The 25,961-nt window shown below is 38.7% G+C and overlaps 5 protein-coding genes, 1 non-coding gene and 1 pseudogene across 6 annotated transcripts in view; 3 read left to right on the top strand and 4 right to left on the bottom strand.

The window, feature by feature from the left end:
* Positions 1-1,639, top strand: part of LOC101303781 (BAH and coiled-coil domain-containing protein 1-like) — a 2,789-nt gene extending 1,150 nt beyond the window's left edge. The window contains exons 4-5 of the mRNA XM_004293275.1: positions 516-654; positions 1,377-1,639. Of these exons, the coding sequence (XP_004293323.1) occupies positions 516-654; positions 1,377-1,403 (166 nt within the window). The 3' untranslated portion in view covers positions 1,404-1,639. The remainder of the gene's footprint in view (positions 1-515; positions 655-1,376) is intronic.
* A 905-nt stretch (positions 1,640-2,544) lies between these two features.
* On the top strand, positions 2,545-6,239 carry LOC101306027 (subtilisin-like protease-like). Its single transcript, XM_004295248.1, has 10 exons — positions 2,545-2,720; positions 2,802-2,946; positions 3,104-3,501; positions 3,718-3,813; positions 3,909-3,978; positions 4,093-4,375; positions 4,473-4,813; positions 4,934-5,201; positions 5,300-5,572; positions 5,656-6,239. The coding sequence occupies exons 1-10, from the start codon at positions 2,545-2,547 to the stop codon at positions 6,063-6,065; spliced, it is 2,460 nt and encodes an 819-aa protein (XP_004295296.1). The 3' UTR covers positions 6,066-6,239.
* Positions 6,240-6,783: 544 nt separating this feature from the next.
* On the top strand, positions 6,784-9,325 carry LOC101305738 (annotated as a pseudogene).
* Positions 9,326-9,608: 283 nt separating this feature from the next.
* On the bottom strand, positions 9,609-13,545 carry LOC101303488 (uncharacterized protein At1g04910-like). The gene is made up of 10 exons (XM_004293274.1): positions 13,092-13,545; positions 12,511-12,600; positions 12,283-12,382; positions 12,096-12,157; positions 11,866-11,954; positions 11,297-11,417; positions 11,060-11,203; positions 10,583-10,917; positions 10,196-10,436; positions 9,609-10,025 (listed from the first exon to the last, which is right to left on the bottom strand). Exons 1-10 carry the CDS (start codon positions 13,476-13,478, stop codon positions 9,708-9,710), a joined length of 1,887 nt encoding a protein of 628 aa, XP_004293322.1. The 5' UTR covers positions 13,479-13,545; the 3' UTR covers positions 9,609-9,707.
* A 766-nt stretch (positions 13,546-14,311) lies between these two features.
* Positions 14,312-16,081, bottom strand: LOC101305447 (pre-mRNA-splicing factor CWC22 homolog). Its single transcript, XM_004295247.1, has one exon. The coding sequence runs from the start codon at positions 16,079-16,081 to the stop codon at positions 14,312-14,314; it is 1,770 nt and encodes a 589-aa protein (XP_004295295.1).
* A 1,079-nt stretch (positions 16,082-17,160) lies between these two features.
* Positions 17,161-22,207, bottom strand: LOC101303196 (protein STRUBBELIG-RECEPTOR FAMILY 8-like). The gene is made up of 15 exons (XM_004293273.1): positions 21,857-22,207; positions 21,702-21,773; positions 21,540-21,605; positions 21,358-21,429; positions 21,188-21,256; positions 20,868-20,939; positions 20,717-20,782; positions 20,573-20,638; positions 20,194-20,495; positions 19,789-20,087; positions 19,021-19,292; positions 18,790-18,925; positions 18,539-18,678; positions 18,282-18,438; positions 17,161-17,801 (listed from the first exon to the last, which is right to left on the bottom strand). Exons 1-15 carry the CDS (start codon positions 21,970-21,972, stop codon positions 17,649-17,651), a joined length of 2,058 nt encoding a protein of 685 aa, XP_004293321.1. The 5' UTR covers positions 21,973-22,207; the 3' UTR covers positions 17,161-17,648.
* Positions 22,208-22,907: 700 nt separating this feature from the next.
* On the bottom strand, positions 22,908-24,961 carry LOC101303015. The gene is made up of 2 exons (XR_184175.1): positions 23,787-24,961; positions 22,908-22,987 (listed from the first exon to the last, which is right to left on the bottom strand). It is a non-coding gene; the product is annotated as an uncharacterized LOC101303015 (transcript).
* Positions 24,962-25,961: the final 1,000 nt, after the last annotated feature.

Raw genomic sequence — 25,961 nt, 5'->3', positions numbered from 1 at the left:
CTATATATATATATATATATATATATATATATATAGATATTTTCATGCATATGGATTTGGAAATGCATTTTAGTGTATGTGCAATGTGCTACTTGCAAGTGTGCTATTATACCTTCCCTGCCTCCTGGTGGTTTGTGCCATAACCAACTTCAAGAGGTGCACCATGGAAAGCTTAGGTTCTATGTGTATATTACTTCCAAGTTATTGTTCACATTTAAGCTTAAGAAGTGGTTACCTCCATGAGTATGATGGGCTTCTGCTCATAATATAAAAATGGAATCTTATAGAAGGAAATTTGGATCATTGTTGCAACGTTATTGAATCTTCTTTTGCATTTGGATTTCCTAGTAGATACTTCGGTTGACCACTACTCTAGTAATAATTTAGTTCAAAGAAGAAACTTTTATGTAGTTGAATATTTTTCCATTTTTATTTAGTCCAATTGATAATTCTTCTCATGATTTTTCTTAAATGTGTCTGAATACTCATGAAGTTATTTCGTAACTGGACTGTAGGTTTCATCCAGCATGTGTGAACCTCTCAAATGAAGTAGCCAAAAAACTGGAGCACTATATATGTTCAGAATGTTCAGCTGACGAGGATGTGAAAAAGCCTGAGAACTCATATTCAGCATCATTTGCAGATGATGTCAAGGTAATACTTCATATGAAGTTTCAAGTATTTGTCGATGTATTTATAATGTATTTATTCAGGATTTCCATGTCTACCTCTGGTTAAACTATGTGCATGTTCAAGTTGATATTTTGATTGCATGAAGTAGTGGTTGCCTGAACATGTCAGTCTGATATCGCAACTGATTACTACTTTTAGAGGATAGTATCTATTGCATTAATTATTGATGATGATCAGACTACTAGTGATGCTTTGAGGAACCAAAAAAGAAGAAAACTTCCCAGTATTGCTTTTGTTATTCTTTACGGTTGTAATTTGTTCTTCAGACCGAAGAAAAGAAGAAAAAAAATTGTTGCTGTTATATAGCTGATTGTCTATACATTGATGAACCACTGTTGCAAAGTCTGTGTCATGGTCCATTTGTTAGATAAAAGTTTTAATTCGGGAATTTTTATCACTGGTTATATTTATCTGACCAGTTAGATTGCCCTCTCTTTTGCTTATTTTTTGGTGTATGGGGTGTTGTTAACATTTATAGAAGGCAACATTTTATTAACTATCAGGGATGACTTTGCATGAATGGATTGTTTTTTTGTTATGTAGCATGTGCCCAATGTTAAGTTGTGAACTTTCCCATGTTCTATGACTACTTTTTTTTATATTTTTTTATGAGACTAGGCAGTATTATTCTGTGTATACTGGTTTTATTGAGACTGAGTAATCAAAATTGTGACAACCTGCAGGTGGACCCTAAGCGCCGAAAGAAGTGACTTTAGTTGCAACAGGCAATACAAAATGCAGTACTGCTGTCTGTGCTCTTGTTGGAGCTCTTGGATTGCTATCATGTGGATATAGATTAGGGTTTTCGGAGGGTTTCAGGACTTGTTATTAAGGAGATTAGGCATCTTTTGAAAGTTTCCTTTGTATCTCAACAAACTGTAGAATCTCTTGCTATGACAAATTTCTGGTTGCGACTTTTATAATTGAGTTATTAACCTGTCAATCTGTTTATCTCGTATGTATTAACAATTTTGTTTGTTTGCTTGCTCTACTGGAACATATGTATATGCCTGGTTATAAGCTTTCAGGATTGGTGCGGATGACAGTTCTACTGCTACACCTTGGATATGATAGGGGTAAAAGTAACTGTATGCCTCTTCCATTTTCTTGATAAAGTAGAAATCCATTTTAAAGGGCTTAAAGGTTTAGGATTTCTGAGTTGGGGTGAATTGAATGGTTCTGATGTCTGCATCAGATGTAGTTTGGAGTCTGGACCTAGCTTGTCCCAGAATGTCCTTGTAGCCTTAAGCTTCTGTTAAACGTAACCTAACTTTCTGCGTCTATCTGTTTGGAGCCTTGAAAATGCGGGTATCCATTCTGGAGGACGGCATAGTTCTGCAGCCTCCTTTTCTGCAGTTCTCATGGGAACTTTTCTGAACTCTTGTAAGTGACTTTTGTGACATTGCTGTTAAAACTGCCAATTTAAGCATCATGAACTGCAGTACCACACCAGAAGTCATAGTTTGAGTTGTGATTTTCTTCTTGTTCACTCCTAACGCCCCCTATAATGAACTCAAGGTCGTTTGGTGTGTGAGGCCATGAACAGCATGCACATATACTCTGACATTTGAATGTAAGCGTAACTAAATAAATGGTAACGTTTATCCCAACACAGGGTGATTCTCTTAAGAAATGTCCATTCACATTTTTGGTGTGGCTGTATGTCTGTTATGGAAACCTCATTACTTTTAAATATCGAATTTGACATCTGAGTTTTCAAACCATAATTCAAAACTGCAGACTCATATGGAAAGTAGTTCTACACCATCAGTAATTCATTTGTGAAAATTGAAATTGAATTAAACATCATATATATGCCCCATCATTCTCTGCTGTCTGATGCAATCGACCATGGCAACTGCAAGAGCCAATGTCTTACTGCATTCCTTTTGTTTCATAGCGGTTCTTGCTTCTGTGTTGCTTACTGGTTTTGCAGCAGAAGATCCAGCTATATACTTGGTTTTGATGGAAGGAGAATCTGTTGCATTCCATGGAGGCTCACCATCTTCACACCTCAACTTAAACAGGTGAAAGAACATGTTTGTTGTCTACAAAAAGATTTTGCTTTTCTTATTGTGTGATTTTCATGCATGAAACAATATGTTCAGTGAGGTTCTGAAAGCTCATGCAATGCAATTGGAGGATTCTCATGATCAACTTCTACAGAGCAATCTCGAGACTGGAAGCTACAGCAAGCTTTACAGCTTTAAACACATTGCAAATGGCTTTGCTGTCCATACAACACCTTCTCAGGTACTTCAAGCTAAATCTGTTTCAATTTTTGTTGCATTTCTGATTATGTCACAATATTATTTATGTGACCAATTTGGATTGATTTTTTTAATGTAATTGAGAAGAAGGAAAGCAAAAGTTTTCATGCAGTTCTTACTCATGGTAAATAACATTTCAGGCTGAAAAGCTGAAATATTCTCCAGGAGTAAAGATGGTTGAGAGAGATAGAGGAGCAAAGTTGATGACAACGTACACTCCTCGCTTCCTTGAATTACCTGAAGGAGTGTGGACACAAGAAGGAGGCCAACGTAATGCTGGTGAAGGAATTGTGATTGGATTTGTGGATACTGGCATTAACCCTGCACATCTAAGTTTTTCTTATAATCCTCTGAGACCTTTCACCTCTAATATTTCTCATTTTTCGGGTGCTTGTGAGACTGGTCCTCTATTCCCAGCAACCTCATGCAATGGCAAAATAGTTTCAGCCAAGTTTTTCTCTGCTGGGGCTCGAGCTGTTGCTACTCTTAATGCCTCAGTCGATATTCTTTCACCATTTGATGCAGATGGACATGGCAGGTAGCTTGAGTAACTTTAAACGCTTTCGATAATAATATTTAGTTAGTTTTATTGGAGTAGTAGTTTAGTTACTCAAATATATAATGATGTAGAACCTAGGTGGATCAGATTAACTCCCTTTATGCAATTGTTTGTTCATACTATATTTTCTCTGCACCAGCCTTATAAATTGAGATTTATTAAGAACATGTTTTTTTTTTTTTTTTTTTTTCCTAGTCATGTGGCATCAGTTGCTGCTGGAAATGCTGGAGTTCCTGTGGTTGTGAATGGCTTCTGTTATGGGCAAGCTAGTGGAATGGCACCACGTGCCCGGTAGTTTCTTTTCTATTGCTGAGTACAGCAGATAGATATATAAACATGAGTTCAGGATTAATCTAATCAAAGCTTTTGCTTCTTTTGAGTAACAGGATTGCTGTATATAAAGCTGTGTATCCTACAGTAGGAACTTTAGCAGATGTGATTTCTGCAATGGATCAAGTAAGGAGTGTAGATATATTGAAACTGATTTTCTAGCTAGTAATTCTATAACAAGTAGCATTTGAGAATTTGTTTTGTGTGTGTCCTTTATTTTCCTTTGTGCTAAATGTACAGGCAATTCGAGATGGAGTGGATGTCCTAACACTTTCTGTCGGACCAGATGAACCACCAGAGGATAGAGTGACCTTCTTAAGCATGTTTGATGTGTTCATGTTATATGCTCGACGTGCTGGGGTTTTCGTGGTGCAAGCAGCAGGTAATCGAGGGCCAGACCCTTCAAGTGTAGTGTCTTACAGCCCTTGGGCTGTAGGTGTAGCTTCTTCCGGCACAGATAGGATTTATCCTTCTTCTATTGCTCTTGGAAATGGAGAAAGAATTGAAGGTGTCGGATTATCAGGTACATATACTAATATCTCAGCTTCAAGATCATGTTTACTAGATCATGTTTCTATTGTTACAGGAATTGATCGATCTTGTTGTTTTTTCTTCTTCAGGACCGACTTTTGGATATAGGTTACTTCAACATAGGTTGGTTTTGGCCAAGGATGCAATTAATCCAATTGGATCATTCCCAAGAACCCCACCCTATGTTGAAGAGTGCCAAACTCCACAAGCATTGGATGCTAGGTTAGTTATAGGTAGTATTGTCATCTGCACATTCTCAGAGGGATTCTATAACGGGACATCCACCCTTAATGCCATCATCAACACGGCAAGAGCTCTCGGATTTATGGGTTTTGTTCTTGTTGCAAATCCAGCCTATGGTGACTTCATTGCAGAGCCTGTTCCTTTTGCTGTTTCGGGAATTTTGGTCCCAAATGTAACCAATTCCCAGGTACATATCACAATGTCATATTCATATTAAACCAGAAGTAGCACAATCTTACAAGAAATAATAATATTCATATTAAACCAGAAGCAGCACAATCTTACAAGAAATAATAATGAATGATAGGTTATATTACAATACTATGAACAACAAACATTCAAGGATGCGAGAGGCTTCCCTACTAGACTTGCAGCAAGAGCATCAATTGGAGAAGGAAGAGCTGCTTCTTTCAGGGGCCAAGCACCTATTGTCAGCAGATTCTCTTCAAGAGGACCAAATATCATAGACAGAGCCAGGAAGCCTGCTGATGTACTAAAGCCGGATATTCTTGCCCCGGGACACCAAATTTGGGGAGCTTGGAGCCCGATTAGTGCCTTAGAACCCTCTTTAGCCGGTGAGTAGAAGTAGCAACCATTTTTTTGTGTGTGTGCTATCATAGTAATGCCTTGATATGCAAGCAAAATTAATAAGCTTGGCTTTTCTGTTGTTTAGGACACAGTTTTGCGCTACTATCTGGTACAAGCATGGCAACACCTCATATCGCTGGAATAGCCGCACTTATTAAGCAGTACAATCCTTCATGGAATCCTTCCATGATTGCATCTGCGATTTCCACCACAGCAGCCAAGTATGATAAAAATGGAGAACTGATAATGGCTGAAGGATCTGATATAGGCAGTCAATATCCCTCCACCCCTTTTGACTCTGGAGCTGGCCTTGTCAGTCCAAGTAATGCAATGGATCCAGGCCTTGTCTTATCTTCAGGTGAAGTATACTCCAGCTTTCTATCTTGTTTGATTTGCTCTATATATATGTAGTAATGTTAATGGCCTCTGAATCGAAAACAGGATATGAAGACTACATCAGCTTCCTGTGCTCATTGCATGATACCAATCCAGGTACAATAAAAACTGTCACCGGAGAATTGTGCAACAAGCCACTTGACCATCCAGCCAATCTGAACCTTCCTTCAGTGACATTATCAGCATTGAATGGGTCCGAAATAGTACGAAGAGTTTTCATGAATGTAGGGAGCAAGCCGGAGAGTTACTCTAGCTCGGCGCTGCCACCAAATGGGACCACAATCGACATATCTCCACCTTCGTTTACCATAGCTCCACAGGGCACTCAAGAGCTAGTTATACAGTTCAATGTGACCCAAGCAATGAACCAATTCACCTTTGGTGAACTCATTCTTACTGGAAGTTTAAATCATATCGTTAGGCTACCTTTATCAGTTCTTCCAGTTTCTATATGACATAACATGTTCATTATAGCTTTCAATGACATAATGTGTTCCCGGCAATAGGCTGGGCTGATACCAAATTCAGGTGAGGTAGTTATGGCAATAGGTTCGTAGCTAGATTTTCAGCAGAAACAAATAATTACATTCGTTATATTATTACAAAGGCAATCAAGATTATTGAAAGAGAAAACAAACATGGAACATTGCTTTTCACTCAAAACTCGAAAGACCATATACCTCTGGGAGCATATTATACAAAGTTGAAAGATTACTCGGATAATTTGGCATCCTATAAGAACGAGATGAAACGATGCACTACTGGGGCTATGTAATCATTGACAGTTTTGTGGTTTGAACTGATCAAAAGCTAAAGTTGAATTGTCCTAAAAACTTCCTGAATCCACAGAACCAAAGAACTCAATCTTCCGATATTGAGTATAAACCTTCCCATTTATAATAGACGCAAGAGCAAAGCAACCCAAGCGTTTCATATACACCTGTCTTCATCTCTATACTTGATCAAAAACTTGCTTCTCCACGCCATAAACACAAGTGCAGGAGAACTGGCACTAGGATTGCCTAAGCTGAAGAGTGATACATTCAGGAGAAAAGTCATTATTGTCCCCACGTTTCTTATTTATTTACGGAGGTGTTTCCTGACATTTCTGACGCGTTTCCGGCGTTTCCAAGACCAAATTGTTGATCTGCAAGCCACCGGGTACGCGCTGGTATGGCTGGGACTGGCGGAAAACGGCCGGAAACTTATCCTTCAATAAGTCGGATAAGCTGGGGTACTACTGACCCAAAGGAGCTTGGAAATTTAACTTACAAGGCACCGCTACGCTCCGGTATCATCGAAAACTGCGGTAAATGGCCGGAAACCTGCAAAATGGCCAGCAACGTTTTCGTAAATAGGTTTGATAAGCGAGGGTAATAATGACTTTGTGTCCTTAATATGCAAAATCACTAAACACTAATACACAAAACTAAAAGTTGCTATTGCCCCCACGATTTAATTTATTTACATATACGTTTACGGACGTTTCCGACGTGTTTCTGACAATTTTTCAGCGTTTCTGAGAATGAATTCTTAATTTACAAGGCACCGGGTACGCGCGTACGTGCTGATATGACCCAGAAACGGCCGAAATCTCACATTAGTGGCCGGAAATGTATATGTAAATAAGCCGGATATGCGGGTTAATGATGACTTTTAGGCTCTTAAGTGCAAAATTAAGACTGATACGCTACGATGAAAAGTCACTATTACTCTCACAATCTAATTTATTTATGGATATGTTTCCGAACGTTTTCGATGCATTTCAGGCCGTTTTGGATGTGTTTCCGAGTCCGAATTCTTAACCCAAAAGAAATCAGCAGGTATGCGATGGTATGGTCGGAAATGGCGGGAAACTGCCGGAATCTCACAAAAACGGCCTGAAACTTGTCTGTAAATAAGTTGGATACCTGGGGGTAATAGTGACTTTTCGTTCCTATGTGCAAAAATGAGGACAATGGGTACCCAGCATCTTTTAAGAGAAACAGAACGTCGTGCAGTTCGTCATTCTTATCTTATTCCCTGCAAGTAATCTACGACCATTTTCAGAAGGATGATGCTGGTGAGAATTGCTCGGACATGGCGCTCGGTCCACAACCCTCAAACCTCAAACTCTCCTCGACGTGCTTGCTTGTATAACCTTCCAAATTGCCGCCTTCCTAACTATTGTAAGTCATTGCTAAGTTTCCTATGTAATTTTCAGTTATACCTTTTGATATTGTACGTGTGGTTGATTGAAATTATTTGTGTTTTGATGTACAAGAATTTGAAATGATTTCGGGTTTGTAACTTTGTCTTGTGTAGTTGATGGGAATTATGCTGTTTTGGTATGGATGTTATTCTAATATTCTATATTTAGGGTTTTGTCTCATGCATCAAGTTAAAGGGTCTAAGACATTTTCGTTTGCAAATATTGCAGGTTCTTCTTCTGAGCATGCATATCATTCCAGTGCATCTAAAATTCAGGTACCGATTCTCGGCGGTCGTGGTAGGCAATATCTGTTGTTCCCAGCTGTTTTGGCTGCTGGTTGGTTTGGACTTGGAGGTTTGCAGGTGGCTTATACTGATGATGATGAAAAGGAGGTGGACTCTTACACTATCAGAGGCACCAACAAGGTCGTCAAAGGTGAGATTTGGAGTTTATTACTGTACTGTTTAAAGGAAACTGTTTATTAATGTGATGATGGTGTTCTTTTTTGCAGCTGGGGATTCGGTTCTGGTGAAGCTACCGGATGTTGGTAATCCGCTATACATGGCAAGAATTGTAAAGATTGTGGCCGACAACCAGAACAATGCGAAAGTGAGAGTGAGGCAGTACTATAGGCCTGTTGAGGCAATTGGAGGGCGCAGGCAGTTCCATGGATCCAAAGAGCTCTTTTTGTCTGACCAATATGATCAGAGTGCTAACACCATCTCACAAAAGTATGTAGTCCACTCTTTAAGGAACTACATTGAAGCTAGAGAATGTGGGAGCTGAGGATTACTTCTGTAGGTTTGAGTACAATGCTACTACTGGAGCTTTCAAGCCGGATCGAGTTGCTGTGTGAGGGCCTTAATCTTTGCTTCTTGTTGTGGCTTAAGTGGGAATGTGATGTCTGTGAATGTGGTTTTTGATGGTTTGGTGTTTCCTGTTTTGGGTTTTGAAGGTATTGCAAGTGTGAGATGCCTCGTAATCCGGATGAATTCATGCTGAAGTGTAGGAAGTGCTTTGACTGGTAATTTCCCCAAGTAATTATTGGTAAATTGGAGTTTGTGGATTTGAGTTTTTGAATGTGCATGTTTCCTTATTATTCGAAGTCATTTCTATCCTTGAGAAGTGGTTTCAGAACTCCATGTTGATCCACTACTCATTTTATCGTAGTTGAAACTTGTTGGATCATTTGAATATCCTCATACTTGGGTTACAGCATTTGATAATGGCCCGTGGCCACTGGTCTTATAATATGTTCAGAGTTGGCACTTATAGGGATGAAACTTAAGTCTTCTTAATTATTATTTTTTATTTATGAATACTCATATTTTACATCTGAACTTGTAGGTTCCATCCAGCTTGCGAGAACATGTCAACTGAGGCAGCAAAACAATTGGATTACTTTATGTGTTCAGCTTGTACTAAAGAGAATGTGAATAAACCCTAGAAGTTCGATTATCATCGCCTCCAGATGATGCCAAGCTTCTGTACTTGATATGGAGTTTTATGCCCATCACTGGATAAAGTATTTGCTTATTTCTATCAGAACACTTCCAAGTATGTGGTGAAGTATGTGGTAATTCAGGGTGATGAAATTTTGATGTCATTTAGTATTAAGTTTCTGAACTGGTGAACCTGATAGGTCTTTTGGGAGGAATAATGTTATTTTTCGTTGGAATGTGAAATTTGTGATGCGAGTGGTGACTGGTGAGGAGCATATAGGATTTAGGGTTGTGGTGGATCCGGTGACTGGATATGTTACACCGAGGATTTACCTCGTCCGTCCATAAAGTGAAAAACACGTGTTATGAGTTAAATTCAATGATTTATATTGATGACAGGAACAATGTTCCGGTTTTACACATTACAATTGAATCGGCAACAATAGCCTTGTGGCTGCAAAGAACTATGTCACTAATGTCATATTGCACATACACTCGTCACACCGCGGATATCGATAAACACTCCTTGCTCTGGGCCTTGGCTGGACATGTTTGGTCTGTCTAACTGCCTTTCTCACTCTCTGCTCAAACACACGCCATTCAATACTGGAGTTCTTTGAGAAAATGCTGGCAAGCCTTCGTTTGTTTGGTCGAATTGTTGGAGTTAGTCCTCCACCATAGTATATGCGAAAGCCGGATACCAAGGATGATAACTGACTTCCAGAATCAGTCATTGCAAATGCATTGGCGGCGGTGCAGCCTATGAAGTCCAGTGCTGCTAACTACAGAAGAGACAACATTCATGAACATAACATACAACCTCGTTAGCCAGACAGGAACCTAACAATCTAAGACTAGAGGATGGAGAGACAGCAATGGAAAAAAAAATGACATCAAAACAATCATAACTAATAGAACTCTAGTATGGGCAAGTGTGTAAGCATTTAGTCACCTGCGATTTAAAATTCTTGAAAGGTTCAAGTTCAGAGGGTGTAAGCAAATTTTCTTTAGTCACCAATTTGGGGTACAAGCTTGTCAAAGCAATCATCCTTGCTCTCCCTCCATATATCTGTGATCCTGCCACAAATATATGTGTCTTGCGCTTGAAACCAAGAGCAGCAAGCATAAGCACTGCTTCTTCAGGCGACAAAGGACACAATCCTTCTGACCTGAGTACTGCAGGAGTAGGTAGCCTGAAACAATTAGAGAACTTGGATTAAACCATAAACCAACCTCATACAAAAGGGACTTCCTGGTGTATTAAATAACCATCTCCTTTGTGGTATAACATGAAATTGGGGGAAGGGGGAAACCAACCAAATGACATAATACTGCGTACTTTGTAGTCTTCTGGAGATGTACCAATGCAGGGAAATGGATTTCTCGAAAAGCTTCCAACTCCTTTTGCTCCGCTTCTCCTCCACCATATTCACACAAAGAATGAGCTACCATGTCAATTTCAAACCTCAGATGTAGAGCCAGATACTTGGAAGCTTTCTTGGCCGGACTTTCATTTTCTTTCTTGATTGGTGCTGCATATGGACCAACTAGATAATGATCCAGTGGTCCAGCATGACTTTCACTGTGACGCAACCTTTGAAGAAGTAATGCCCCCGTTTGTTGTATCTTGGGAACAAATTGCAGGGAATGAAAATTACATCTGCATCGAAGTCTCTAGATGAAATTCTCCAATTAGGAAGAGTGGAAACAAACAATGGTAGGCAAGCAATTAACTGGGACTGGGTGATGAATAGTATGAAAATTCGACATAATTAGTCACAGACCCTTTGAATACAGTTAAAAGCTTATTATGTACCTGCAACTGAAACGGTATTGGATCAAATGCCAATCGATTCCCAAATCCAAGAAAATGTACAACTCCATTTTTAAGTAGAATAGGAGTAATATTTTTCAAGTAAAAGCTTGGCTTTGCCTCTTTAGGGATGTCTGCATCTGTCACCTGGAACAAAATGTAGCAATAAGTACAAACCCAATTCCTTACTAAAACATTTGATTTAATGGTCTGGAACTATAAGTTTGCAAAGGGACTTACAAGACTACCAATAGCTTCCAAATCTAATGACTGTAGTTCCTTAGGGAGTTCCTTCACTATCCGAATATCAGGACTCAAGTAGTTAATAAAATGATCCTCCTGATAGATATCCCTGAATTGACTATGAAATCGTACATAATACAATATGTTAAAAGATAACCAAAGGTGACTTCCTTCACGTCAGAACTAAATGATGAAAGGTATGCAATTAAGCATCACAAAATGCACATAAGAGCCACTCAAGGAAACAGGGAAAAGATTAAAAATAAAAAGATGACGGACAGAAAAAGACTAATGCAACCAGAGTTGCCCTGAATAAGAGAAGCAGAAAAAGGATTTGGGCCTACAAACTTGTATACCTACAGGCCCAAAAAATGTACTTAACATGCAGATGAACAGTACCATTTTGGCCATCATAGGCGAAAAATGACTACCGAAATTACTATTAGAGCAGCCCCAAACTACTAGTTAAACCTGTTTAAGTTTTGATGCATAGTTAAATGCAGCTTTCATCAACTATATGCACAAAACAGAGAAAATACTTGAGCAGAAGAAGGAAGAAATAGTACCTTACATCTCTCCATATACTACTATACAAAAATTTGGGAACAACCAGGGTTGCATTGAGTAATCTTGCAACAACAACAACATTGCAAACCTGTAGCCAAACAGAAATAACTCTTGAGTAATAGAAATGGAACTCAAAGCACAGTGATGACTTGATGCCTAGGTACAAAATCATGAAATTTGGCCGAAAGTTAATCCTAAAACAGGAATCAATGCCTCAACCATCACTTACTGCAACCCGCTGCTGGTTCATCCCACCATTTGCAGTGACCATTATATATCCATTCTTTCCCTCTGAAAGAAATCACAAGAAAATGGATATTAGAGACAGTTATTGATCTTTAGTACACACTCAAATTCATGAAAAAGAACTTGAATGGACACATATGCTTCAATATTGAAAGACATGAACCAGAGACCATTGGGTTCCCAGCTGCGTTGATCTGCACAAGGTTTCCAAGAAGAAGCAGGAATAAATGGCTCCTGCCACAAATCTTTTGGCTCGGGCTTACTATGTCCCTGAACCATATCAAAGAATCACTGAATCAGGCAAAAGAGCCACACCAAGGGGTCAGAATATGTCATGAATAACTGCCTTAACAATTTAAACCGATATTCCAGTTAACCAGAGGAGACTATGAGAATACCTCTGCCAAGGCATGAGCAGCTAAACGCAACATCCTTTCGTAATTACCTTTCTGTGGCTTTTTCCCTTTACCATATCTCTTCCACTTCTCCTGCAAGCATAACAAAACGAAGACAAAGTAAATTTGGGGCTAGTCTGGTAACTTTTTCATTTTCAGTTTTGATTTTCACATTTAATCAAACATAGAGAAGGAAACTTCTTCATCCTTCCTCCAATCACTCATACTCCAACTCCCTCACTCCTTCCCACATAGTCACCCTCTCTCTCTTATCATTAACAATATTCAGAATCTCTTTCATATACTCAATAACATTGTGTATCCAAATTGCAAAATAGCTCAATTCAAAACAAACACCAACCTTTTCCTTTACATTAGCAAATAATTCCTAAAAGGGAAGCAGCTTTACCAAAACACTAACCAAAAATCTCTTTCTTACAACTCAATCTATCACACCAGACTAAGAATCCTAGCTCCAAATCCAATACAAAACAAACCATATTTTCTTATAAAGATAACAACTTGAAAACGTTACCTAACATAACAAGTGTAGCTCAAATTCAATACAAAGGTGCCAACTTTACCTGAATGGCCACCGGAGACGACGAAGAGTTGCCGGAAACCCAAGACTTGCTGCGAATGCGGTGATCTTGTAGCCGTAAAAGCATGACCCAGTTCATAACAAAGTAGAGAACCACCAATCCAATCACACCCACAAACCCTTTCACTCTCTTTCTGCTATACCAAACCCTCTCCACTTTCCTCTTCCCTGATCTCCTCTGCCCGCCCCAAAACGACGTCGTTTCGCCGCCGGTGCCGGGTCGGGGCGAGTGGCCCGGCGAGGACTGGCGGCTCCTGGGAGTCCCTGACCGGAAATGGAAGGAGCTGCAGGGCTTGGGCTCGGCCTGATCTGAAATGGGTCCGCGTTCTGATTCGGATTCAGGGTTGTCTTGGACGGCGGTGGAGGACATGATTTGTGTTCCGGGTTTGACCGAAAAGCTGATCGGAGAAGAAGAAGAGAGAATGGGGTGTCTAAAACGGAAGTGGCCACTTTGCCAAAAATGGAAGGCCCGGAGTTTGTGGGGACTTGTTCGACTTCTATTTTTATGTGATTTGAAATTTTTGTCTTTATGATTTTAGGACAGTGACAGTCTCACAGAGTACAATATCCAATCATATTTTTTTTTTCTGAGTTTGTGAATTTCTTGCCAATGTTTTCATTAATGAATCCGTTGTAATCTTCGTTTTTATTAATGGAGTACCTTTGATCAGAAGAAAATGTTCTCGTTAACTATATACCAATACATTTGAGTAAATTGACATGTAACAATATGGTATTATATTATTGCATCAATGCGTTACATGTCAATATGACAACGTTAACTATATACAGATACATTTGAGTAAATTGATATGTAACAATATGGTATTATGTTATTACATCAATGTGTTACATGTCAATATGACAACGTTGTATTTATGATCATAAACAAAAAGGAGAACAAACATAGTTTAAACATTAGTTTGAATTATCTAAGTATCGATCAACCATAATAACGAGATTTCAACATAAGTATCTATTATCCGATTCAAAAATTAAAACATATGTAGGATGTTTGAAGACTGGTGTTGTTAGATATCCAAAGCATTGATCTCAATCATCAAAAAGTGCATGAAACAATAATGATACATAATTGTTCTACAGATCAACTTTAACATATGGTGAAATTGTTGAACTTTAACCTATTGTGAAATTTCAAAAAAAAAAAAATTACGGTGAAATTGTTGAACTTATAGGGAAATACTAAGCTCTCCTACGTTTATTCTTGCGCCTTTCATCCCTATCACTTTCGCTTTCATCATCAGAGCTTGATGGTCCTGATTCCTCAGATCTCTCAGATTCTTCCTCTGATACTTCTTTTTGTTGTTGCCTAATATGCTGTGGCAGGTTATCCAAATACTCCCGCAGGTTCTCAGTGAGGGGACCAAGCCCTATTGCTGTGAAGAAATTTATGGCGAACCGGGAGTTCCTCGGATTATCCCTCGGCAAAATAGACTCAATACTTTCTTGCATCGCAGGATCATTGAGCCGCTGATTAAGCTCACGAATGCCAAGCTGTGATGCCAGCTCCTGGAAAAGGTTCTTGATAAAAATCCGAGAAGAAGAAGTAGTATCCTCCTCAGTTAGTCGCATATAGGCTAAGCACTGCCATGGAAGAGCATCGGTTGAGAGTAAATGTGCGTAAAATGAGGCAACAGTATTGACCTTACGTGTTTCGAGGCGGTGGATCATCGAATACTGCTGTACTAAACATCTCTCAAAATTTTCCTGGTAGACTCTTCTGATCATGCAGAGCCGCTGTCCCAAGAGACCGTAAAATGGGCGGTAGTATTTCTCCTCTCTGCAGCAATCTAAGAGCATAGTGCATATCTCCATCTCTTGGCCTGGTTCGAGCTTAATCTTAAGGAGCTTATTACCTGCCTCCTCAAAACCTAGACTACTCATGATGGTCAGATATATCGTTCTTCGAAGATTGACAAGGTTCGTGTCTGTCTCATCTCTTATTTGCATATGCTGCTGATCCTCCTCCTCTTCTTCTTCTTCTTCTTCTTCAGATTCATCGTCTTCATTGTCCACATCTCCATCTTCAGACTCCTCATCACCAAGTATTGTTTTCTTCACTTCTTCATAGCGCCCCTCATTCTCAAGGAAATTGGGGTCCGGCTTGAAAAGATTAAGGATATCTTCTGGATCTATCTCATCTTCGAGAGAAACCTCATGAGTGAACTGGTATTTTTGCTCTACAAGGTCCAACTCTGGACGAACAGCCGGGTACCCATTAAACTTGGCTTTCCTTAGAGCTAACAAGCCCTCAATCAAAAACTGAACTCGTTTGTCAATCTCTCCTTCGTGAAGAATCGCCAAAAACCGTTCAAATATGCCGCGCAGCCCTCTAGGTGAAACGTCTTGAAGCATTGCGCCACAATCTGTCACAAACAAAACAGCAACTTCAACACTGTCATCGGTAGGATTCTCAAGCAGCACAGTGAGAAACTCCAATGCTACAATCTCATGAGCCACTTGTTGGTTCACAAGATGCGCGACGAATTTAGCTGCAGCTAGTAACTGTGGCTTGTCGTTCCGCTTGAATGCAATCTTGAGCTTCAAGACAACTCTCCTCAACAATATCTGGCCGACCTCAGGGAACTTGGTGTTGACAACAGCAACCAAGGCAGCAATTACATCTGTGAAGTTCGGAGATGCCATCTGTGACTTCATAATGGATCGACAAAAGAGGCCCCTGCCGCGAATGAGATTCTCTGAAAAAATTTCAGGGATTATATTCTTAATGTTGGCAGCATTAACCTTGTTAACTACCCCATTGATGCTCTTTTTCAGGGCATCCCATGTGAGCTTCTGATACTCGATGCTACTTTTATCTTCGACCTCTTTCATCTTCCGGGCCAACTTATAAGGCGGAACATAAGGGAGGTTTGAACTGAAATCTCGCTCATGGTTTCGAGGTTCCTTAATCCTATGATGCTTTGTTCTCTGTCCTCCATCAGAATCCATATCTTTTCTTTTCGGATTGTTTTCACTTCTGTACCTCTTATCTTTATTCTGTAACCAGCGATTTCGTCCATTTGAGGTCTTATATATAGAGTAGAGAGAATATTTAACCCTAACTCAGATTGATCAGGAAATATAATCAAACTAGGACAAGGAAAAATAAATTTAATCCAAATTAGTAGACTAGGGTTTCTCCATCTTTTACAGCAATATACCTGATCGGATGAGAGAGTAACCACCGCGAAACAACCAAACGGACCACCGTGACCCACAGCCAGAGCCGATCAGCAGAGGGCGGCTGCTTCGCGACAGAGAGAGAGAGAGAGAGAGAGAGAGAGAGAGAGAGGAAATAACTCGAATGGAGGCTTCTATCTCAAACCCTTATACAGTAGCAACCAAGTAATCAGCTGTAAGAACGAAGGGCAAAGATAGTAATAAAGTACATCTTTAGATTTGAATCCTCGAGTAACTAGGAATCCCAAAGACGGTGGGATACGGGTATTTTCCACTCCGGTTAGGAAACCATAGCTATTTAGTACATTGAACAGTTTATTCTTTGTCATATATCAGGAATTCAGAATCATATCATCTTCATCTTTCATCTTTTGTTATTTCTTGTTCATAAACATATATATGGCCTTGTCGAGTGACTACTTTGAAGTGGCAGGTGCCATTTCTTGCCGTACATCTTTCCGGGGCCTTGTTAAACCCGATGACGAGTTGCTATGTCCCAAGTTCTTGATCAATTTCGAGGCGATTATCGGATGCCTCGGCGCCACTGAAGTTGTGGAACAAGAAGAGCTCACTGAAGTCTATATCAGCTCCTCCATCGAGCTCCAGTATGACCCCAACGACCGCACACTTCACGACCTGCAGCGTATTCTCCTATCCAACAAGCTTCGAGAGCTGCTGCAAGTTCCAGTCGAGGCTCGTATTCCCTTGGTGGATAAAATATTGCTGGAAGCCGAGAAGATGGAACATGAATACAGCTCTTTTGCCCGTCGCAAGGTTCTGCATTTGGATGTGTTGGTCGAGCTTGATGTTATTCATAATATATGACACAGATGATCATATGTTATTTTCAGAATTGCAGCCAGACAATGGCCAGTTTAAAGTTGATGTATTAATTCTTTGTATAACTCGATCAATTTAGCATAATATGATTTTATTTACAGACCACAGAAAGACGCAATTTACATTTGCAATGCTGAAAGAAGGTAAGAGTAATGAAAAGTTATTTTAACATTTGCAGTGCAGTGTTTGGTAGGGTATTTATAGGCATAATATTATGTGCAGAAAATTTTGTGAATCATAATTACATATCTTCTTCTAGTTTGAATACATCTCCAATGTTCCTCATAGTCCCGTGTTTCGTCCCCTGGCACTTCAAACTCTGTATATAAATATACTGAACTGTCAATAAGTCTAAGATGGCTGATACACCAATACCGAGTTACCGACTGTTGCTGATGCAAATGCATTCATCTCCTTCGCCATGCTAGCTCGAGTTCGAAATGGAAACCGGCATACTAAAGAAAAAATTATAAGACACAAAGGATGGCGCGGACACTCAAAATGACATGTCAATTGCTTCATGATCAGGGGTCCTATATGCAAAACCAGAATCATCACTTGAACGTCTTTTGGCCACACTAGCTCTTTGCACTAAGCGGACCAGCGCTTGCACAACTTCAGACATGGGAGGCCGAAATTCAGGTTCCGGCTACATAAAGAGAAAACATTGAAGTATGAGAAACCTGATTTACAGAGTTTGCTACTACTTACGAATAAAACTTCAACACATGCATATGTTAATGAAGTTAATTCATGAAATGGAAAAACAAGAGAAGCTCAAAATTCTAAGTTACATTATGAGAAAAAGATCTTCGCCCTCGTTGACATACTAAATGTTCATCATCCCTCCATAAAACCTTATTTTCTCTTTCCCGTTTGAGAAGAGAAAAAAGAAATAAGTGATTCTTGGCCCTATCTGACACATATTTTTCATACCAGGTTCAGGTCGCATAACCGGAACCATTTAAAGTATTTCTAATGAGTAATCACTTCATCTTATATCATTAATAACCAATATTAGACTGCTCTCAATGGCATAATGGCGCAACATACTAGTTGATTGTTCTCCATCATCTATACTACACTCTTAACACACTGTTGTAGCAGTAAGCATTAACATCACAGTTACCTGAACACAAAGGGCAATGATGTCAGCAAAGCGGGAAAGAGATTTCGCAGGATACATGCCATTTAGGGAAGGATCAACCATTTTAGCTAGAGCATCTATATCATGGAGTTGAGGAGTAGCCCATCTTACAAGTGATTGTTCTGACCTTGCCCTTGAACTAAACAACACAAGATATAAGGAAAAGGATTAAGAAATTACTGACTTCACAGAAAAATAAATTATGAAACTGATAATTCAGTAATTTGTGAAAGATATACCTGTCTAACGGCTTGCGACCAGTCAGCAGCTCTAGCATCACCACCCCAAAGCTGTACACGTCACTTTTTACAGTGTATACTCCGGACAGGGCAAATTCAGGAGCACTATAACCAAATGAGCCTACCATCTGAGTTGAAACCTGGGAAGCATAAGATGAATTGAGTTAATCATTCCGGCTTACAGAAAAAATCATGGAGGATCTAATAAGTGTTCAGAAATCCAATAGAACAATTCAACTTCATTGATTTACCTGTCGCTCTGTGTTTGGCGTTAGAGCAGCTAAACCACAGTCAGATAGGTGGGAATTGAGCTCTTCATCAAGTAAAATATTTGCTGACTTGAAGTTTCTATGTACAACTGAAGGTAAGCACACCTCATGCAAGTACCTGGCAGAAAAAAAAAAAAAAAAAAAAAAAAAACTTTAACTCAGGAAATGTTTGTGGGCAATAAACAGAGAGTCCATCAGGGTCCATCTTCATACTCTAAAGCTCGAGCAGTGCCAAGTGCTACCCTAACACGGGCATTCCATGACAGTGTGTTGCTGCCATCTTCAGCAAAATGAAGTATGTCATGCAAGCTTCCATTTCCTATGTGCTCATAGACTAGAAGACGCTGTCCATGTTCTGCACAATATCCAACCAGTGTAACAATGTTTGGATGCCTCAAGCGCGACATATTTGAAACAGCTTCAAGAAAGTTATCCTCCTCTTGTAGAGATAGTGCTGCATTATCAATTTTCTTAATGGCCATTATCTGCAAAAAAGGAATAAAAAAAATCAGTTCATGTACCACTAGTATTACAGGAGAAGTGAACCTCAGTTAAAATGAGAGTCCCTAGTGCCAGAATATTGTTGACCACAATTAGCAACTGAAGCTAGGGCAGCTAGGCACTATCAAGAGATTGTGGAGTTTAATCTATCAGTCTGAAGGATCATCGCCTAACGAAAATATATGGTTTAACTTTTTAGTTACACTAACAATATAGACTTACAAATGTCCTCTGAGATCAGCAAAAACAAATCATAGACTACATTGTTAAGATTACTGACACTCCACACAGCAAGAAAGATAAAAAATAAGTACATGAAGTTAGACCCATCAATTTCAATGTTTCGGGGTGTAGAGAGACAGAACTGGATGCAGGATTTCTGCATCTCAGTTGACAGCCTCCATTCTCTTATAGTGGAATATTTTAATACATTCTAATCTAAATATGCAAATAATATTGATTAAAGAAAAAAAAAGTTACCTTTCCATTGGGGAACTCTGCTCGGTAAACACGCCCAAGGGAACCTTCTCCAATAAGAAATTCTTGACTAAAGCTATTTGTTGCTGTTTGGAGAGTAGCAACAGAATAAGGAGTAGCAGTGATAGGTGATTTTATTCTTTTAATTGATCCTGATCCGTTCTTTCCATGTATCCTATCAACGACCAATATTTCTGCTGGTGGAGGCTTGAGATCAGTTACAGCAGACACATTTTTTACTCTCTGCTCTCGTATCTCAGTAGTTACTGCCAGATGAAACAGGATGCTCAGAATGCATACAACTAGGATGCTCAGGGAAGAGCATTCAGCTCCAAATTGTTAGTGAAAAGAATTTAAAGCACCTTCAAAAGCAATTTGTAAAAGAAAAAAGAGGACGGAGAAATTAACCATTATTTGTGCCAACAGAGAGATTTCCCCTTGAAGGTCTTGCAACACTGCCTTCCCTTTTATATTTGCGAATGCAAAAGAAAATAGCTAGTAGGAGAATGAGAGCAACAAAGACAGAACCCACAATGATACCGACCAAAGCCCCCGCGGTCAATCCTTTCTTAGATTCAGATGATTCAGTTCTCGGTGGACGTGTACCGGGTCCAGAATGATTGCGATTGCTACTGGGTCTTCCTGGGGGAGACGGCATATATGGGGGCGGCGGAGGAGCAGGACCATTGTCGAAGGAGTTTCCATCATATCTATATCAACGTTAAGAGCTAAATTACATATGCTGAAAAAGTTGAGCACAAAATATTTGCAAAAAGAAGGGCCGTACATAAAAGTTTGAAGTGAACTAAGCTCTCGGGGAATCCATCCGCTGAAATGGTTGTTGGCGACATTTCTGTTCAAAATGTAAAACATGGATATAAGACCACAGTAGTAGAATATGAAGTACGGATAAGGGAGGAAACATCCTTACAAAGTAGTCAAAGGCAACCCCGTAAGGGCATTGAGAGAACCTGTCAATTGATTGTTCTGCACATAGCTGTCACAAATTGAGATGTCATTACAACTGAATGAAAATGGCATAAAGATCGACAACCAGAAATTTAGCAGTTCAGAAAACTCACAGTGCAGACAGATTGGACAATGAACTGAAGGAAACAGGGATATCACCCGAAAAGTTGTTCAGAGATAGATCTCTGCATGGTGAAATATGCTGCCCATTAGGAACTTATGTATAGGGACAGAAATATATTATATATGTTTACATCAACAAAGATTGGGTGCAAGTAGAAGCTCCAACAATTCAAATGACACAACAAAACATGACGTTTATGTTATGTACACTAAAAATAGGATCATTAGGAATATAATGGAGATAAAACATTGACGACAGTAGACTAGCAGAATACTTGAGACAAAGAAGTGGCAAAGTAAGGAATCTTACAAAGTTGCAAGGCTAAGATTAGCAAAAATATCTTGGATTGACTGTGATAGAGAATTATGGCTAACATTCCTGAAACCATGAATGTTAGAAATATATCAGAAAACTACAATCTTGTAACTGAACATAATTTATTGGGATGACTTCATAAAGTTCAGTACAGGGTAACTCACAAATAATTGAGAGAACCCATGGCGGAAATGGAATAAGGTAAATTCCCACTGAAGTTGTTCCTCGCAAGATTTCTGCACATACATAAAAAGGAAAAAAAGATATAACATTTTGAATATCGCAGTTATCATTAATAACAACTTCTACAAACAAGAGAGTGAAGAAAATAAAGGTTGAACATTACAGGCTTGTAAGATTTGGAGGTAGTTGATATGGTATTATATCATGAAAATTGTTGTCGCTCAAATCGCTGGAGAACAAAAAGAACAAAACAATCAAAAAGATAGAATTTGATGTATGTGCCATACAAAAAGAATCATAAGAACAACTAAGTAAGAGTACACACAATTTTCTCAATGATAACAGGTCGGAAAGCAAGTATCCCATAGTTCCGCTGAGTCCTAGTCCAGAAACCTCTCTGTTAAGACAACAATAAGCAACATTAACACTTGCAGAACCAGTCACCAATCAAAGCCACATTTATCAAAATACAAATCATACATTGCAACAACAGCTGTGCCCTCACAAGTTACCCCTTTCCATGACTCTCCACACGGATCGCCGCCACTACTTTTCCAATTAGTTAGCTGAGGAGGACTGTTTACTGAAGTGTACATAACCTGAAGAGCTTGAACTGCAATGCAAAGCACAACAACCAACTCTCAAAAAAAAAAAAAAAAAAAAAAACAAATCCCTTTCTTGAAAGAATCCAACTTTGATCCTAATGTGAAAACTAGACCTAATAGTAATGGTAAATTTCTCATCTTTCCCAAAACCAAAGCAACATGAAACTGAAAACAACATTTCCCAGAAACCAAACCAGGTCAAAACTCAAAAGTTTCCATCTTTCAGCAAAAAACACATGACAATACCCCATAACAAAACACCCCACAAGTCAAAAACCCCAAACAAACCAAACCCATCACAGAATCCATCAATCAAAAGCCACCCAAAATCAAAGATCAAATTATTACACATGATCAAACCAACAAAAAGGAATCAAAAAGCAATAAAAAGTACCATCAGAAGCATCAGTGGTGCCACTAATCCTAGGCAGAGCAGCAAAGACCAAACCCAACAACACAAACTCAATAAGAAAACGAGTCATAGAGCACGGCTGAGCACCCATTGTACTAGTCTCAACGCGGCGGCGATTAGGCGCAGTGAGGCACATGCAATAGTACCATGGACCCGCAGACCAATGTGAGTGAAGAAAAGCAACGAGGCAGAAGAAGAAGTAGGCAGGGCTGCATTGCCATTCAACAAAAAGAAGAAGAAGCAGTTACAGAGTTAAAAGTGAGATGGAGATTCGAAGCTTGAGTTATTAAGAGACAGAAGCAGAAGCAGAAGAAGGAACCCAAAAGAGTTGTGTGTTAAAGTGTGTGAGTCACTGTTTGTGTCGGCGAGTAACGGAATAGGAATAGGAATTGGAAAATAGAAAAAGGGGAATGGAAGAAAACGAAGTATGGAAACAGAGAAGGGTTGGTTTGGAGTAGGCAAGCAATATATGACACTTTCTCAACAAGGTCTCTTTCTACTACCATTGAATTTCCTTTTTCTTCTGTGCCTCACTGATTTTGGATCCTCTGCTTTTTGCCCATCTTTCACTGGCTGCCAACTTTGAATGGGTTCCTGCCACGTGACATGTGTATCTATACATGAAAATACAACTCAGATGTTGATGGTGGGTTGTTAACTGTGGTAGTTGGGTGGTCCAATTACCAGAAGGAGTTAGACGTGGAGGAAATGATTTGTTCTTTGTGACAGTATTTGTCTGTGTTTTGTTTCAAAACCTTAAATAACCATCAAACCCGTGATGACAACCTTTAACAGGATTACATTAATTGATTTTTGAGTTGGGTGTGAGTCTTAAGTGTACATTGACTTCATTTACGTAAGGATCATTGTTAACCTAATCTCACTACTAATTAGGGATTTAAAATTTATGCAAGTTTGTCACTTCTAGATGTGGAGTTTATCAGTATTGCATTCATTCAATATTGAAATAACGTCATAGTTCTATCCTTATGATATAACTAACTGCATTTGAAATATTATCATTATCACTCATTTACTCTTAACTAAACACAAAATTTGGGGGTTAAGAAGAAATGAATCATATAAAATGTAAGTAAAATAACAACTTTGTAACGACTTAATGTGGTAAAGTTTGAGTTGTTTAGTATCGAACCTTTATGTTTAGAGTTTGAATCACAACCCTTATGTTTAGTATGGAACCCTTATGTTTAGAGTTTGAATCACAACTCTCACCAGTTTATAACTAGCAAGATTGAAGGACATCTTGTTTGTGTCTATGACCGGAAAATTAAAAATTAAAGTACAAATTATGTCACGAGCTTATTCACCCTCTGAAGAAAAGCAGCTTGATGAGCAAAACAAACACTCGTGTGTAAGCGAGTCATTTATATACCTCCCACTACATGGTTAAGATTGATTTGTCCTAGACTCCTAGCTAGACTGGTGTTCTTATCGTTATTAGGTAGATGCCATGATCTTCCACTTTTCAGGCTTCTCGATCTCGTGGAGAATGGCAGCTCATCAGGACCCGTTCCCAGGGAATATCTAAACATGACAAAAATATATGGTTATGAGATGAGAAAGGGCAGAGTACTAGACTAGTCACTCACACTGCTATCTGTTTCTCTCTTTTCACTTCTTTTGTCGATCGAGAATTTGAGAAAGGTATAGTCTGCAGCCACAAATCATTGATCATTGATAATTTTGGATTGTGTGTTAATCCAAGCCCTTAAGAATTACCCAATTACGTGACTTGTGAATCCCTCTACATTATATTCGATTGGTTTCCAACCCCAGTGATAGAAAACATATGCCTTAGATTCCTTCAACCCAGCCAACCCTAATAATAAACAGTCGGGGGTACGTAGAAAACATGCATGCCATTTTACATTACTGTTCACAAACTTATTCTATATTTAGATTCTTCTTTACATCCTGTAAAGAAAACGACTACACGGTGTTGCATTTGTTCGGATCTTTGTAATGTAAAACGTAAATGTACTAACTCTTGTAAAGACAAATCTAAATCTTGATACCGTATGACGACTATATAGTGTTGTATTTGTGCGGATCTCTCTGCAGTATTGTAAAAGGTAGACGTGCTAACTTGTCACTATCTAACACAGGGGCTTAGGGAGGGAGGCAGATGGGAGATCTCCTTCTTTACTGGTGATTTGTAGGTGAAATGAATCAACGGCGGACCTAGGATTTTAGGTTGGGGTGGGCTGAAATTTTTTTCTTAAAGTTTTTTATTTTTTTCTTTTATATTTTACATATCACATTTTAGATTAAAAACATATCAAATAATCACGTAGTTAACTGATTATTAAGAAATCAATATTATAACATTTTATAGAAATTCGATAACAAAAGTTAAAGATAAAAGAACATATCTACTCAAATTGAACCATACGCTCTTGAATAGAAGCAAAATATAATAACTAAGCACACAATTACCGCTCTAACAATACAATAAACGAGTGTATAATCCTTAAACCTAACAGGACGGAAAAACACAATCTAATAACTATAAATCAAACGTTGGTATTATTACAACTATATATCTATATATATACACATACAACTATATGTCTATATATATACACATCATTAACATTAGTCATCTACAATAAAGCAAGCAAGCAAGCAAGCAATTGAGATTAAAATTAGAACATCAATAGAAATACAGTGTGATATGATGATGGGATATTAAAACTATCAAGGCATTAATCAATTGAGATTTGAGATGATAAGATATTGGGAATAAATTTGATCAAGACATTAATCAATTGAGATTTGAGAACTAGGTCATATGATATGTACAAGACTCCAAGAGGATGACCGATATAACTAAGAATCATATCTGCAGATTAAAGAGAGAAAACTTGGCACTTGGCTTAGAATTAGTAAGCAAGATTTGAGATGATGGGATATTTGGACTAAATTTGATCAAGGCATTAATCAATTGAGATTTGAGAACTAAGTCATATGATACATACAAGACCCTCTAAGAGGATGACCGATATAACTAAGAATCATACATGCAGATTAAAGAGAGAAAGTTTGACACTTGACTTAGAATTAGTAAGCAAGCAATTGAGATTAGAATTAGAATATCAATAGAAATATAGTGCGATGTGATGATGAGATATTAGGACTATCAAGGCATTAATCAATTGAGATTTGAGATGATGGGATATTGGGACTAAATTTGATCAATGCATTAATCAATTGAGATTTGAGAACTAGGTCATATGACACGTACAAGACCCTCCAAGAGGATGACCAATATAACTAAGAATCATACATGCAGATTAAAGAGATCGAGAAAGTTTGACACTTGGCTTAGAATTAGTAAGCAAGCAATTGAGATTAGAATTAAAATATCAATAAAAATATAGTGTGATGGGATGATGAGATATTGAGACTATCAAGGCATTAATCAATTGAGATCTAAGATGATGGGATATTGGGACTAAATTTGATCAAGGCATTAATCAATTGAGATTTAAGAACTAGGTCATATGACACGTACAAGACCCTCCAAAAGGATGACCGATATAACTAA

Source organism: Fragaria vesca, linkage group LG3 (assembly GCF_000184155.1).
Source record: "Fragaria vesca subsp. vesca linkage group LG3, FraVesHawaii_1.0, whole genome shotgun sequence".
Lineage (NCBI taxonomy): Eukaryota > Viridiplantae > Streptophyta > Magnoliopsida > Rosales > Rosaceae > Fragaria > Fragaria vesca.
The sequence above is the reverse complement of the archived record's forward strand: the minus strand, read 5'-3'. Positions and strand labels throughout refer to the sequence as shown.

What these genes read in the sequence shown, in the direction of transcription:
- LOC101306027 (XM_004295248.1), top strand. Translation starts at nt 2,545, where the DNA reads ATGGCAACTGCAAGAGCCAATGTCTTACTGCATTCCTTTTGTTTCATA. An exon ending in CAAATGTAACCAATTCCCAG is followed by an intron (nt 4,814 to 4,933) that starts GTACATATCACA and finishes AATGAATGATAG; the next exon opens with GTTATATTACAATACTATGA. An exon ending in AGGCCTTGTCTTATCTTCAG is followed by an intron (nt 5,573 to 5,655) that starts GTGAAGTATACT and finishes AATCGAAAACAG; the next exon opens with GATATGAAGACTACATCAGC.
- LOC101303488 (XM_004293274.1), bottom strand. Translation starts at nt 13,478, where the DNA reads ATGTCCTCCACCGCCGTCCAAGACAACCCTGAATCCGAATCAGAACGC. An exon ending in CTGCTCATGCCTTGGCAGAG is followed by an intron (nt 12,383 to 12,510) that starts GTATTCTCATAG and finishes GATATGGTTCAG; the next exon opens with GGACATAGTAAGCCCGAGCC. An exon ending in CATCTCCAGAAGACTACAAA is followed by an intron (nt 10,437 to 10,582) that starts GTACGCAGTATT and finishes TAATTGTTTCAG; the next exon opens with GCTACCTACTCCTGCAGTAC.
- LOC101305447 (XM_004295247.1), bottom strand. Translation starts at nt 16,081, where the DNA reads ATGGATTCTGATGGAGGACAGAGAACAAAGCATCATAGGATTAAGGAA.
- LOC101303196 (XM_004293273.1), bottom strand. Translation starts at nt 21,972, where the DNA reads ATGTACACTTCAGTAAACAGTCCTCCTCAGCTAACTAATTGGAAAAGT. An exon ending in CCTCCAAATCTTACAAGCCT is followed by an intron (nt 21,430 to 21,539) that starts GTAATGTTCAAC and finishes ATGTATGTGCAG; the next exon opens with AAATCTTGCGAGGAACAACT. An exon ending in GGCACTGCTCGAGCTTTAGA is followed by an intron (nt 18,926 to 19,020) that starts GTATGAAGATGG and finishes TTTTTCTGCCAG; the next exon opens with GTACTTGCATGAGGTGTGCT.